The 15562-nt window shown below is 52.5% G+C and overlaps 3 protein-coding genes across 6 annotated transcripts in view; 1 reads left to right on the top strand and 2 right to left on the bottom strand.

Moving 5' to 3' along the window:
- LGMN (legumain) overlaps positions 1-15562 on the bottom strand; it is a 1022235-nt gene that overhangs the window by 241573 nt on the left and 765100 nt on the right. The window lies entirely within an intron of this gene.
- The window catches only part of UBR7 (ubiquitin protein ligase E3 component n-recognin 7), a 367041-nt gene that overhangs the window by 86423 nt on the left and 265056 nt on the right, over positions 1-15562 (top strand). The window lies entirely within an intron of this gene.
- ITPK1 (inositol-tetrakisphosphate 1-kinase) overlaps positions 1-15562 on the bottom strand; it is a 180374-nt gene that overhangs the window by 15234 nt on the left and 149578 nt on the right. For all 4 annotated transcript variants that reach the window (XM_050799142.1, XM_050799145.1, XM_050799143.1 and 1 more), the window contains 3 exons: positions 7712-7810; positions 7313-7353; positions 3163-3328 (listed from right to left, as the gene is read on the bottom strand). In XM_050799142.1, coding sequence (XP_050655099.1) covers positions 3163-3328; positions 7313-7353; positions 7712-7810 — 306 coding nt within the window. The remainder of the gene's footprint in view (positions 1-3162; positions 3329-7312; positions 7354-7711; positions 7811-15562) is intronic.

Here is a 15562-nt window from a genome sequence, read left to right as displayed (position 1 = left end):
GCCTTATTTGCTTAATCTCCTCTCTCGGGAGGCAAATGGGATGGGAAGAATGTGTCCAGTGCTACAGATAGTGACCCAAGTCATCTTCCAGTTGCCATGAGTATCATCTCTGCAGAGGGACCACCTGAGCTGCCCTTTCCAAGTGGCTCCCCTCACCCAGTGGTATCCCAGGACACATTCTCTTTCCCTCAGAACCCCTCATCTCAGGCCACAGCTGACCCTTTTATTATTTCTCTCCTTGTATGCAGTTTCTCCCACCAGAATACAAACTAGAGGGCAGGAAGCTGGGTGCCTATCTAGTCCCTGACTGGATCCCCAGCAGCTCACGCAGGGCTGGGCACATGGTAGGCTTGACAAATGCTGTATCACTGACTATTAAGAGGCTCCGGAGTGGAGCTCAGCAGACTATAGACTATAAGCCCGGCCACCTGCACTTGCAAATAAAGTTTCATTGGAACACAGCCGTGCCACTCATTTACATATCTACAGCTGCTTTTGCACTACGATGGCAGCATTAAATAATTGTGATGGAGCTGGAAATGTTTATAATTTGGCCTTCTGCAAAAAAGTTTGCTGCCTCCCGCTCTACATGGTAGGAGGTACCACTCATACATGCCTAAGAGAAACAAGACTCAGGCTGGAGAGAATAATGGAAGGAACCTGAATAAAGATGGGAGCCTGCGCCGCGTCCTCAGGGTAAAGATGAACAAGAAATAAACCCACTATATAGAAAGGGGGAGCAAAGGAACTCGCCTATCTCTATCCTGGCACAGGGTGGAGGGAGGGGAACAATCTCTCCGTGAATGCGAACCATGGGCAGAGAACACAAAATGTTCCTGGTGGATGGCACAAGCCACAACCTGACTTCAGCTCCAGCCAAAGCCTCTGCATGGATGCCACTGGCTATAACGCACACTTGATTTCAGACGTCAACATGTAAAAAACAAAAGTGCAGCTGACAGGCAAAGGAGACTGGCAGTTGTAGAGTGAAGGCTCGTCTCCTTGTCTCTATCCCAGGTCCAGAAAAATCCCACTCAAGGAGCCCCCATCCCTGCGTGGCCATGGGAAGCTGGGGGACCTGTCATCGGGCAAAGGAAATTGGAAAGCTGGGGTGGGGGCCGGAAAGAGGCCACAGTCCCAAACCCCCTTTTCAGCTGGTCCAGCTTAAAGGGCTGCTGTTGCATTACACTTCTTATCCAGAAAGAGAATATACACGTAGAACCCACGTTAGCTCCCTGGCACCGTGCCCTAGAGATGGGGACACAGAATCCGCTTTGGGGATGCAGAGACACACTAACAGTTACTTAGTTCACGTGAACAGAATAAACACTTCTCCTTTTTAGCTCTGTGTGTTTCTCTACTATTTGGGCTTAGTCTGCTTTTTTTTTTTTTTTTTTAAGAGGCAAGGTCTTACTGTCACCTAGGCTGGAGTGCAGTGGCACGACCACAGCTCACTGCAACCTTAAACTCCTGGGCTAAAGCGATCCTTCTGCCTCAGCCTCCTTAGTAGCTGGGACTGCAGGTGCACGCCACCATGCCCAGGTAATTTTTTATTTTTTATAGAGATGGAGTTTCACTATGTTGCCCAGGCTGGTCTCAAATTCCTGGCCTCAAGCAATCTTCCCACCTGGGTCTCTTCAAAGAACTGGGACTATAGGCACGAGCCACCATGTCTGGTCTCCTGGCCTGCATTTTATGGCAAACCGGCAACCTAGAAATGGCCACACGAGAAGACGCACAGGCAAGGAGTCCTTGTCCTCACAGATACAGGACAGGAGCCCGCACTCTGCTGCTAATGGTTCCCAGCGTCGAGACGGAAACTGGCCCAGCATTTTGCAACCAGGAGGAAAAAGGAGAAAACAAAAAAACCCAGAAAAACCCAGGATGTCCCAAACCCTGAAAATACAGCCTTGAGTCCAGGAGCCACATGCCCAGCTAGGAAGGCCGTCTGTCCTCAGGAGGAAAATGAACACCTGCATGTTTCCAGAGTATCCACGCTCTGTATTGTGTCCACGGAAAGAGAAGAGGCATCTAGGGGAAGAAGGGCTGAGAGGGCGACCACAGCAGCTGCAGCCCCTCCACGCCGGGCGGCACACCAGCCAGGAGGTGTGGACGGCCACAGGCAGTCCCCAGACGAGGGATGCCAAGAGCACACATCTGCTTGCTCAGGTGGAGGTAAAGCAGCTGGCGTCTGAACGCTTCTGATGATGTGGGTTCCCCTTGCTGAAAGAAATGTGCGGCTGATTTGAACAAGACACAGCAGGGCAGTGAGTGTTCTCCAAGGGGTCCTCCTGGAAAGCTACTTATCCCAAGACACTGCCACTGTTCCAAAGGTTTCCAGAACGTGCCTTGAGATGCCTTCAGAAGCCACTAGAACATTCTTTTGAGCAGCTCCACTGCCAGCAAATCTTTAACTCAGTGTCCGTTTTTAAAATGGCTGAGGCTGGAGAGGGTGGTGAGCAGCTGGTGGAAGGAAGGCCCCTCAGTGCAGCAGGGTCCACAGGCTAATCCCTGGGGAGCTGCTTCTCAGGCCTAGCGACAACAGCTGAGAACGCCCTACGAGACACCCACGGGACCCCTAGACCACCGTCCACTGACTCAAAACCCGCTCACTGGCACAGTAGGAGTCCTGCACCTAAGAAGACCTGTGATCCGGCAGCTGCTGCTTCTAACAGAGCCTAACTCACCCTGGCAGCTACGCAGGCAGCAGCAGGCAACTCTGTCTCAGGCTTCCCCGGGGAAAACGAGACCCAAGGTAAAGACGGCTCAGCGGGAAACAGCAGGCAGCACCTGCCCTCGCCTCCCTGGAAGGCCAATACACGCCATGCTGGCCACACCTGTCCCAGCGTGTTCCTCCGTGAGTATCATTATCGTGTGGGTCCTCAGGAAGCGTCCTAGGGACAGAACACTTCTGGATGTGTTCTGGAGTCTATGGTGGTTCAGGTGGGTGGGGCCCCTACAATAACCCAGGGAACAGGGACATTTTACTAGTTCCCAAGACCTCTTTATCCACCGTACACAACTCTTTCCATCTTTAGAGCACCTCTCCATCCCACCAAGAACACAGGGGCGGGGGCAGTGCCGAAGGACAGACAGCTGCTGCCACATCCCAGCTGGGCCCCCGAGTCTCGCTCAGCCCAAGATGGCGAGAGGAGCGGTTACCTGATGTGCCTGCGGAGAAGTTCTTGAGTGACGGCCTCTGGACCACAGTGTAGGACTCGCCAACCACGAACACCTTGTACAGGACGGCGTTGTGGTTGATGAAATTCTGGACCACGCAGGGGGGCTGGATGGCATTCAGGCCCTCCTGGTTGAACACGATAGCCATCTGGGAAGACAAGGGGTCAAAGGCTCTGTCAGAATCCACCATCCTCTCAACCTCCAACACACAGGTGTGTCACCTGTCCAGAGCACCTCCACCAAGGCCCATTCATGGTCCTGTGGCATGAGGACTCCCCGAGAGGAGCCTCAACCCAGGGTGAGTGGAGTGGAGCGAAGAACACCTGGGGATGCATCCCTTCTGCCACGGGGTAGGAGGTCCTCCCTCCACTGGGTCTGCCATGTGAGATTGAGCTGGCTGTGAGCTGCACAACTTCTGACAGTGTGGAGCCACTCGTCGCACTGTGGTCCAGGGAAGGGGACCCCTAAGGTTGTGTGCTACTCAACCCTATGACATCCTAAAGGATCCTCCACAAAGACCCGGGAGGAGGGGGAAGGAAACAGATGACTCAGGCACAGGAGTCAGGAGGCCTTGGGTCAAAGCCTGTCTGATGACAACGGCTGCCTCTTGTCGAGCAGCCGTGACAAGCCAGGCTCTGTTCTGAGCACGTACACGTGTTACCTCATGTCTCCCTTACAATGCGCCTCTGAGGTGAGCATACAACCTTTCACAGATGAGGACGATGAGGCGCTGAGAGATTCAGTGACTGCCGGACCGTGAGCGAGCCCGGGATGGAATCGGGTCTGCACAGCACCCAGCCGCGCCCCTACACACGGAGCCACAGGACACTCGGCAAACAACAGGCCTTTGCGCTTCTGGTCCCCGACTCCTCTAGGGAAAAAGGTCCCTGACAGGAGGATCTGGTAGGGGCTGAGGTAGGGAGTGCACGGGGGCAGCTGCCAAAACCCTCTCAGCCCCGGCCAGCACGGGCTCTGCCCAGGGCCTGCTCTGAGGACAGAGGGGTGGGCCCTCGGCTTAGTCGATCCAGCTGCTGGTGCCAGGGTCACGGCTAATCCCTCAGCCCGCAGGGCCCCAGGAAGGAGCCACCAGACGGCTGGGGCTGCTGAGCAGGGATAATGGGCCCTGGACAGCTGGTTGCCTCCCCAGCTGCCACCCCTCATGTCAGCTGTCACGGAGCGCCAGCCCTACGTGCCTGGAGCCCAGCTGGGCAGGACAGACATGGCAATCCAGGCCACATGGGAAAAACAAAAAGTGTGTGTCTGTGCTAGGAGCGCTGGGGGGCAGCGAACGTCTCCTCAGCCTTCTGACAAGAATAAAGGACAGGAAAAACACGAGCAGCTCTGGAGCCAGGCAGGGGCTGGAGTGCCTGCTTGGCACTTGCTGTGTGAGCCCAGGCTGGGCCCCCGCCCTGCTTAAGCGCCACTGTCTTCCTCTGTAAAATCATGGGTGGCTGCAGGGGTGCTCGGGGCTTTCGGCTAAGTTATAGCTTAAAAAACAAAAAACAAAAAACAAAAATTCCACTATGGAGCAAATGAGTACCCTCACACTGGCCCCAAAACAAAACAAAAACCCAAATGGTTCTGTGAACATAAAATGAAGACAGAGTGGTTTAGCAGAAATGGTCCTGATTTTGGCTGGGGCTGGGGCTGGGGCTGGGAGATTCAGAGGCAGGGAGTGGGTGGGCTGGGATGCAGACGAGGACTCCAGATCAGAAGCACCTGCTGGCCTATCTAAAGCCCACCATGCACAGTGCTATTCTCCACCCCTGCTGTACTTGGCTTCCCCGGGTACCCCTGGAATCTGTGAGAAGCTCGTCCCCCAGCCTCTGCCTATCTGGTGGACAGTGTCCACCCCAGAAGGCATGTCCCTGTAATGCTAACACACCCCGTCTGTACACAAGAGTCTGCTAGGGGTCTCTGAGTACGTGGGACATGGTGGCACACCTTGTTGGCAGTGGACCCAGACAGCCTGCTGGGGAGTGCGGGGGGAGGAGGGATGCCCGTATGAACATCCTGGAGGCAGATGGCTAGAATGAGGGGTGATTTATAGCTTCCCCTGAGCGTGCTGACCCCATACTTGAGGGCTGAGAGTCCCGAGGCCCATCAGGGGCATCCTGAGAGGGGTGCACCTGGATCCAGAACCTCCATCCCCTTTGGTAAGTACCCGGCAGGCTCCAGGGCAGCTGGTTCCGACAGCTCATCCAGCAGTCCACCCAGGCAACCCTGGCAGTGACCCCTCATCCTTCACAGAAGCCGCTACGTCTCCAATCACAAACATGGACGGATACTCTGGGTGGCTGGGGAATTTGCCAAAGTCGCACAAACGGCAACACGCAGCACCAGAATCGGTCCCAGGCGTGGGATTCCACAGCCCCGGCCCTCAGGCCTCAAGTGACTCGCAGAAGTGGCTCCCTCCTCCCGGGCTGCCCGGTTCTGAGTTAGGCCGATCTAATCACACTGATGACTGCGCTCGTGCTTCCGTCAGTAACACCCAAGCAACTGACACACAGAGGAACCACCGGGTGGTGGAAAGGGGCTGCTGGAAGGCGGGCAGGCAGGTACTGGGGCCGAGGGGGGCCTTCCTGCTCCCTCCCTGACCGGGCACATCCCGGAGGGTGCTGCCAGCACCGGGCACAGAGCCAGGCAGGCTGCGGCAGGAGGGCCAGCACCCACAGGAAGACTGCATGAGGGCTCCCGATTTCAGACAACTGACAACGGGACGGGCGGGCTGTCCCCACACTCCTTCCCATCACAGCACGCGCCATGCTATGCCGACACTGTCTACTGACACTTACCCAGAAGTACAGGCCAGGGACAAAGAGCAGTACATAACCCAGGAAAGGCCCATGCTGCTGAGTCTTCCCCTTTTAGTCGTGAGCTCTGGGGAGGATTTCTGTTGGTACGGCCTTCCAAGGACAGGCCTTCCCCAGAGAGCCCACTCCGGTCAGATGCCTGTTGCCCAGCACACCTCCACATGTGCCCAGTGGGGAGACCTCAGGCAGGGCTATGTCCAGGGCAAACACAAGGCCTCAGCTGTGGCTCCTGAGGGTGGTGCAGGCCCTGGCCCCAGCGAAGCCCCTATATGACCATCCACTCCTCTAGTCCCCAGAGTCCTCACAGGCTCCTTGGCTCTCTCTAGGGACAGGACTCACATCCTATGCATCTGTTCCCTGGTCCCCGTGGTCCTCAAGGTGGCCGGGAACATCATAAAGTGAATAAAAGAATGAATGGGTGGGTGGGTGACTCGTGAATCAAAGCATTCCATGGGGTTGATTCCAAGCGGCCCCCCTTTCCTCCCTGGCCCGTCTCAATTCAGCAGCATGGCAGACCCCTGTGGCAGTGACAGAGCCTTCTCGGAGCTAACAGCCCTCATGTGGGCCCAGCCCAGTGCCTGCCACAAAACAGGCCCTCGAGGAGATGACACTGATGGCCCAAAGGACAGACAGTCCTGCAGGGTGGGCTGGACTGGAGCATGACTCGCGCAAGCTCCCCATGGACCGAATGTGTGCCCCAGAATTTCTACGCTGAAGCCTGCGCCCCACTGTGGTGGTATCTGGAGGTGGGGCCTCTTTGGAGGTCTTGAGGGCGGGGCCCTTAAGATGGGATTAGTGCCCCTATCAGAAGAAATTAGAGAGCTTGCTCTTGCTTTCTATTCCTCTCCATTCACACACACAAGAGGCCATGTGAGGACACAGGGAGAAGGTGGCCATCTGCAAGGTAGGAAGAGAGCCCTCACCAGAAACTGACCCTGCTGGCACCCTGACCTGGGACTTTCAGCCTCCAGGGCTGTGAGAAAATAAATGTGGCGAAGCCACCCAGTGCCTGGGGTTTGTTATGGCTGCCAGAGCTAAGACAGGCTCCATAGAGGACAGGTGGGTCCCGAGCACATCCTCCTGCCTTAGGGACAGGACAGTCATTGGGGTGAGGTTGCAGACAGTGTATGAAGCCACAGCACTCCTGCTCCATTCCTCTGAAGTCCAGGGAAGGGAAGGAGGCTGTCTACCAAGGAGCCGGGACTAACGGCAGGGCAGGAGCAGTGACAGTGAGGAATCTGGCAGGGTCGCAATGAGACACGACGAGCTGAAAGGATGGGGGTCGGGGGCGACAGACAGTCAGATCTTCTTCCACTCACCTCGTGAGAGTTGGTGCCATGAGCCACTCTGGTTTTGCAAACTATGGGTTGGGGAGAGAAAAGCAGAGAGAAATTAGCGAGGCCATTCACCCACAAGGCAGGGGCATTTGGCACATCTAGAAAGGAACTCTAGCGGAGACACACACTCTGGACACCTGGTATCTGCACTGAGGGTGATGTGTGGGTAGACAACCCCCAGGCCAGGCAGCAGAGCACATTGCCCTGTGCCTCCCACCAGGACCCGGTTTCTGTGGTGTGGGTGGAGGTGGGACCCAGGACCATGTGCTCGTCCATCCCCGGGTGAGCTTATATCCAGAGGGGACTATACACCCCGCCCCTCCCCCATGCTGGCCTAGGCCTACAGCGCCTGCCCTCAGGTGGAGCTGGGGTGGTACGCACTGAACGGGAAAGCCAGGCCGTTCTTCTCCAGCAGCCGCATGGTGTCATCCCCGCACAGGCTCGTGAGCTCCATGAAGGGCGGTGAGCAGATCCTGTCGTCTAGGGCAGAGGGGAGGCCTGGTCAGCACAGCTCCCGGACAGCTGCCCCAGGCACACGTCCTGCAACAGCCCGCCCCACCCCAGGGGCCTTCCGTGCCCTCGTGCTCCTGGATCTGACCATCCTCAAACTCTGCAGTCCCATGTGCTCGTGTGTGTGGACAATAACCACAGGCCTGCCGTTACACTGTCTAATAACATTTCTGTAATTACAAAACTCGTGTATGATCACTGTGTAAAATCCAAAGAGCACAGAAAAGTAAAAAATGGACATATTCACAGACATTACAACTACTACCCCACCACTGGGGCCTTTTAGCCACGTGTGCATTTACACACAGAGCGCTTTACAAACAGGATACTGTTTTGTAACCTGAATCCTAACTTAATAAGCCATGACCATTTTTCTGGTTCAATAAAGACTTTCCCATCATGTGATACACTTGCTTCATAATAATCGCAGTGACAATACAGCTCTTAGCATGTGTCTAGCGCTGTGCTGAGGGCTTTGCCGGCATCACCTCTACATTTGCAAAATAATCCCATGAGGAGGAAAGTGGGGTCAGAGAGATTAAGACCTAGCTGGTGGTAACACAACTGTTTCCACATGGACACCGCCTGACCCCTCACCTGCCGACTACTTAACATAATTGAGGGCATCCCGTGGAGCTCCAGAGGTGGCCTCCCCGGCATGCTCACTGCATCTCCGCGCCTGGTCCCCCTGCCAATGGCTTCTCGCCCTTCACAGGTTGGCGTTCCCGAGCCCCCCTCCAGGCCCACCCAGTGGATTCTAAGGGTGAACCCAACTTTCTAAAACCCTCTGCCGGGCGCGGTGGCTCAAGCCTGTAATCCCAGCACTTTGGGAGGCCGAGACGGGCGGATCACAAGGTCAGGAGATCGAGACCATCCTGGCTAACACGGTGAAACCTCGTCTCTATTAAGAAATACAAAAAACTAGCCGGGCGAGGTGGCGGACGCCTGTAGTCCCAGCTACTCGGGAGGCTGAGGCAGGAGAATGGCGGGAACCCGGGAGGCGGAGCTTGCAGTGAGCTGAGATCCGGCCACTGCACTCCAGCCTGGGTGACAAAGCGAGACTCCGTCTCAAAAAAAAAAAAAAAAAAAAAAAAAACCCTCGAAAGCTGACCTGTTCTCTTCATCCTGACTCATGCCCGGCACTGAGCAGAGGGAAACAAGATTTTTTATGGGATAACAAAACGTATTTGGAATCGCTCTGCTGATGATGAAACTACTGGTTTTTTATTATTGTTTCTTGTCATTGTCCCCCTTCCCTGATAAGACCACAGAGGTGGGACCACCCTGTACTTCAGGGCACAGGGGCCAGGAAAGGCTGAGCATGAGTGGGGCGGGGGCGGTCTGCCACCCACAGGCTTGGAAACCAAACCAAAAGTAAACAGAGCGAGGCGGCCTGTCTCGAGCTGCTAGCTACTTGGCTGGCTAGGAGGTCAGGACATTAAATCAAGGTAGATCCAGCCTCATTTATCTCATAAAAACAAATGCCAAGAATTACACAGAGCATATAAAAGTGCTTTTATCTCCCTCCTCATCCTCATTCCCCTTTTCCCTCACTCCTACCCTCACAGTCTAAACTCCAAACAGAAAGATTTGGGGGGTTGCAGTTTCTCTGGGGCACTGGGAGGGTGGTCTGGAGCCAGTGTTTCCCCAGCCCCCGGCAGACAGTGATGCAGGCCCTCTGCACAGAGGCCTATTCAATCAGCAGCAGTCCCTGACAGTGTGCAGAAACAGAGGCCCCAAGGTCATACAGTGGTCAGCGGCAGAGCCAGGACAAGGAGCCAGGCTCACCTGGCAGCCCAGGAGAGGGGAAGTCAGGAAAGTCAGGGCCGGGGGCGGGTGGGGGAGCTGGTGCTCAGCTGAAAGCCATTTTCCAAACAAGGCCCCAGGCCGGGTGGGAATGCTGTGTGAGGGCTGGCAGGCCCTCCATGGCTGTCAAGGGAGGAAGCAGTCTGTGCAAAAGCCTCCTTGCTGCAAACACACAGCCCCTGCAACCCAGTCCCAAAGGATATGGTGCTCAGGCCTGAATGAACTGGAGGGTTCTGCCGTAGGCAGGCTTCAGACGGGCGCTCACCAGCCTGGGCTCCACCCTTGGCCCCTCCTCCCACAGGAAGATCTGGAGGCTGCTGGGGTCAAACAGGCCACCTCCTGTAAGAGCTTCCAGGCTCCCTACGGCCCTCAGAGTTTTTAGAGCAGGTGAATCAGCTTGGCTTTCAGATTTCAATGCCCTCCTCAACTGTCCCTCCCCAGCCTGGCCCATCCAAGCTTTTACATAATGTCACTAGTGGCCAGTAGCCAATGTCTCAAAACACTGCATGTGTTCCATGCCAGACACTGTCCCACGTAGTTACACAGTAACTCATTTACCCTCATAAGAACCCCACAAGGAAGCACTCCTGTCCCTTAGAATTTTACAGATGAGGAAACTAGGGCACAGACGTGGCATTTCCCTGCATAGAGTTCCACGGTGAGCCAGTGGTACAGCCAGGGGGTCATACCCGCACCATCTGACTCCCAGGCCCCTGCTGTTGACTACAGCCTCCCTTGCAGAAAAAGTGCCCGTGGAGCTCCCTGGCTCCAGGGGTTCCTAACAGTGTGCTACTCTGCTCTGTGGCAAACCTCGTAACAATAGCAGTCGCAACACACAGAATCAACCAAGGCAATACACCATATTCATAAAGGACAAAAACCACACGATCATCTCAAGGGATGCAGAAAAAGCATTTGAAAAAATCTAACACCCTTTCATGGCAAGAACACTCCACAAACTAGGAACATAAGGGAGCTTCTTTAACCTTCTAGAAAAACCCAGACTCCTCAGTGAAAGACTAGACACTTCCCCTAAGATCAGAAACAAGATAAGGAGGTCTGCCTCTGCCACTTCTATTTAACACCGTACTGGAGGTTCTAGCCGCGGCCAGTAGGCAAGAAAAACGAAACAGCATACAGAGTGGAAGGGAAGAAGTGAAATCATCTCTATTTGCAGATAATAGGATCTTATACATAGAAAATCCCAAGGAATGCACATATTTAAAAAACCTCCAAAACCATTAGAGCTAATACATGAGTTTAGCAAGGTTGCAGGATACAAGAAAAGCAACTGTACTTTTTTAATTTTTAAAAAGGATATTTATGGGTCTGGTGTGGTGGCTCATGCCTGTAATCCCAGCACTTTGGGAGGCCAAGGCAAGCGGATAACCTGAGGTTGGGAGTTCAAGACCAGCCTGATCAACATGGAGAAAACCTGTCTCTACTAAAAATACAAAATTAGCCGGGCGTAGTGGTGCATGCCTGTAATCCCAGCTACTCAGGAGGCTAAGGCAGGAGAATCCCTTGAACCCGGGAGATGGAGTTTGAGGTGAGCCGAGATCATGCCATTGCACTCCAGCCTGGGCAATGAGAGCGAAACTCCATCTCAAAAAAAGAAGAAGAAGAAAAAAAAAATATATATATATATATGTATTTTAGACAGGGTCTCACTCTGTTGCCCAAGCTAGAGTGCAGTGGCACGATCACAGCTCACTGTAGCCTCAACCTCCCAGGCTCAAAGGATCTTCCCCACTCAGCCTTCTGAGCAACTGCACCACCATACCCAACTAATTGGTAGAGAAGGGGTCTCACTATGTTGCCCAGGCTTGTCTCAAACTCCTCGGCTCAAATGATCTTCCCACCTCAGCCTCCCAAAGTGCTAGGATTACAGGTGTGAGCTACCATGCCTGGCCTCAACTGTATTTCTGTACCCCAGCAATGAACAATCCAAACGTGAAATTAAGAAAACAATTCCATTTACAAAAGCATCAAAAAGAAATTTAACAAATAAATGTAAGACTTAAACACTGAAAACTACAAAATACCATTGAAAGAAATCAAAGACTTCAATAAATGGAAAGATACACAAAGTTCATTAATAGGAGATTCAATATTGTTAAGTGGGCAATACTCCCAAATTGATCTACAGACTCAGTACGATAGCCATCAAAACTACAACTTTTCTATGCAGGAAATGAAAAGCTGATCCTAAAATTCCTATGAAAATGCAAGCGACTCAGGACCACTAAAATATCTGGAAAAAGAAAAACAAAGTTGGAGGACTCACACTTCCTCATTACAAAACTTACTACAAAGCTACAGTAATTGAGGCAATGTGGTACCAGCATAAGGACAGACATAAAGATCGATGGAATAGAACAGAGAATCTGGAAACAAACTTGTGCATCTATGCTCAACTGATTTTCTACAAGGGTGCCTAGACAATTCAAGGGGCAGAAAGAATATTCGTTTCAACAAATGGTGCTCGGACAACTGGATATTCACATGCAAAAGAATGAAGATGGAACCCTACTTCACATCATACACAAAACTAATTCAAAACTGATCATGCTCTCATTATAACAGCTAAAACTACAAAACTCTTAAAAGAAAACATAGATGTGAACCTTCATGACCGTGAATTAGGCAATGCCTTCTTAGATAGGACACTAAAAGCAAAAGCAACCCAAGGAAAAATAGAATAAATTGGGCATCATCAAAATTTAAAATGTTTCGCTTCAAAGAGCACTATACAGAAAACGTAAAGACAACCCACAGAATGGGGGGAAATATTTGCAAATCATGAGAAGGGTCTCGTATCCAAAATATATAAAGCACTATCAGCAACTGAACATCAAAAGATATCTCTATTTAAAAATGGGCACAGGATTTGAACAGAAAGTTCTCAAAATAAGACATACAAATGGCCAATGAGCACATTATCAGCCATCGGGGAAATGCAAATCAAAACCACAATGAGACACCACTTTACACCTACCAGGATGACTACAATAAAAGAGACCAACAGTAACAAGTGTTGCTGAGGGTATGGAAAAAATTCCAACCCTCATCCATTGCTGGTGGGAACAGAGAAACGGTACAGCTGCTTGGGGAACAGTCTGGCAGTTTTTCACACAGTTAAACAGAGTGACCATATGATTCAGCAATTCCACTTCTTATACCCAAGAGAATGGAAACATATGTCCACACAAAATCCTAAAAATGGTTCACAGCAGCATTACTCATCATAGTCCAAATGGGGCAACAATCCAGAAGCCCATCAACTGCAGAAAGAATAAACAAAATGTGGTCTGCCCACACAATGGAATATTACTCAGCCATGAAAAGGAACAAAGTATTGAGACATGCTACAACATGGAAGAACCGTGAAAACACTGGGCTAAAAGGAAGAAGCCAGACACAAAAGGCTACATACTGTAATACAGATTTCATTTATCTGAAATGTCCAGAGCAGGCAAATCCATGGAGACAAAAAAGAGATTAATGGTTGAAGAAGCTGGGGAAGGAAGGAGCTGGGAGTGACTGCAAATGGGTACGTTCCTTTGGGGGTGATGAAAATGTTCTAGAATTAGTAGTGATGACTGCATAATTTTGTGAATATAATCAAAATTACAGAACTAGATGTACACCTAAAAAAGGTAAATTTGGCCGGGCACGGTGGCTCACACCTGTAATCCCAGCACTTTGAGAGGCCAAGGCGGGCCGATCACCTGAAGTCAGGCCAACATGGTGAAACCCCGTCTCTAAAATACAAGAATTAGCTGGGTGTGGTGGTGCATGCCTGTAATCCCATCTACTCGGGGAGGCTCCGGAAGGAGAATCCTTTGAACCTGGGAGGCGGAGGTTGCAGTGGGCCTAGATCGCATCACTGCACTCCAGCCTGGCAACAGAGTGAGACTCCATCTCAAAAAGAAAAAAAAAAGGTAAATATATGATACATAAATTATATCAATAAATTACAGGGGAAAAAAAACTAGTAGCAGTAGCTGTCATCCAGAGTGCTTGCTCTCTGCAGGACACTGAGCTAAGTAAATGCTTCACAACCACGGTCTCCTCCAGACCTCCCTATACACGCACTAAGTCTTGTTCCCCATCTCCACTGGGTCCACAGTGAAGTCAGAGAAGGAACAAGGGGAGCCCATCTTCCTCCAGAGATGTCTGGAGTCCAGATGAAATGCAAGAACAAGACATTTCCAAAGAACGGGCCACATCCAGTATCAGGCCAGACAGCCCCATACCCTTCTGAAATCCCAGGCTCTGGTGCATAAGACAGCAGCCTAGGTAGGAGCAGGAATTGGGTGGCCAGGAAAGCAGGGAGGTCTGCACGGTCATTCTTGTTTAATCATCCCAGTCTGGAGCTTGCTGACACACTCTGAGCGGCAGACACACCGGCTGCCTGGACCACTCCTGCTCTGGCATGGGGTGGGGGCTCAACTCAGACCCGCCCAGCCACACTGCTAGGATGAGCTCGTATTCCAAACTCAGGCACCAGCCTTTGCTGAAGGCAGTCTTGAGCCCACAGAGCACATGCTAGGAAGGACTCCATCTCTCAGTGGCCGCAGACTGTTTTGCATCCTGAGCTGCCCCGCTTGGGTTGCTGGGCGTGGCAGGCTGCAATGTCTGCACCGCTTGAGTCAGTTTCTGGTAGCCAAAAGCATCCTGACACATCCATGAAGTCGGAGTAAATAAGAAACACAGAGTACTACTGTTCCAATAACCATTCACCAACAAAAAAGTATGTTGAGCCTCTACTAGATTCCAGGAGCTAACAATATAGCAATAAATAAAACGGAAGCATCCCTGTCCTTGAGGAGCTTCCATTCTGGCGGAAGGGACCCAGACAACAGTCTAGAGAGGTAAGTGAAATGTATAGCTGGCCAGAGCTGGCAGGGAAACATCTAGCACAAAATGGGGGTGCCGGGGGTGTTGGCAGAGGTGGGGTATGCGATTTGAACAGCATGGTGAGGGGCACCTTCCAAAGACGGGGGTAGGGAGCCAGGGGGGCTGCATATCTGGGGGAGGCGCAACCAGGCACAGGGAACAGCCAGTGCAAAGGCCCAACCTGCTGCTCTTCGGACGCATGAACTGGACCCAGCCTGAGAATGCTCCGGCAGCGCATGAGGCTGGGAAGGAACCAGGCCCGCCTGTCTCCACTGGCAGGTGGCGCCCAGGTGCACCCCCACCATCTCGGTACCAGCAGACAAGCCCCTTCTGCCTGCCTGAGGGACAGCGACAGCAGGGGTTCCTCCCTGTCAATCACGAGAAGCTCGCAGTGGTGGCGCCAGCAGCTCTTCTCTCAGAATAGAGACAGAATGAAGACTCCGGAAGCCAGAGCGGGGAGCCCAGGAGACTATTTCTGGTTCCCTGAAAAAGGCCACTGTTGCTTATTTCTCTACCATCTTTATTTTTGGATGGGAGGTGGAATGAGGCTTTCTTTGGTTAGATGGTGGGTTGTGTTCTTTTGAGAGCAAATATCAGCCCATGGGAAACGGAAATGCTCCCGTCTTCCCTCTCTGCCTCTCCAAATCAGACACCATGAAGCAGGAGGGCACGCGGAGATGGGCAAGTCCCAGCCACAGCCTTCCATAAGTCCAGAAAGGGGAGGGGAATAGTTCAAGGCCACACAAGTTACCAGCAGAGCCAGGAACACGCTGGCCTCCCGCGTCACACCTTATTACCCATCCACTCCACCAGGTGATTTCTCCCTCATCCAACTGGTAGCAGCTACAGAACTTACAAGAAAACGAAAGTTCAGTGACAAACAAGTGAACCCAAGAGGACAACAGGGGTGGAAGGAGGAGGAAATGAGCACCTGAAGGCGCAGCTTTGAAGCCGGCCGGCCCGACAATGGACCTGCGGCAAACTTCCACTCACTGAAACCTTGGGCACACGACC

The sequence above is a fragment of the Macaca thibetana genome, chromosome 7 (genome assembly GCF_024542745.1).
Source record: "Macaca thibetana thibetana isolate TM-01 chromosome 7, ASM2454274v1, whole genome shotgun sequence".
NCBI classification, from domain to species: domain Eukaryota; kingdom Metazoa; phylum Chordata; class Mammalia; order Primates; family Cercopithecidae; genus Macaca; species Macaca thibetana.
The sequence above is the reverse complement of the archived record's forward strand: the minus strand, read 5'-3'. Positions and strand labels throughout refer to the sequence as shown.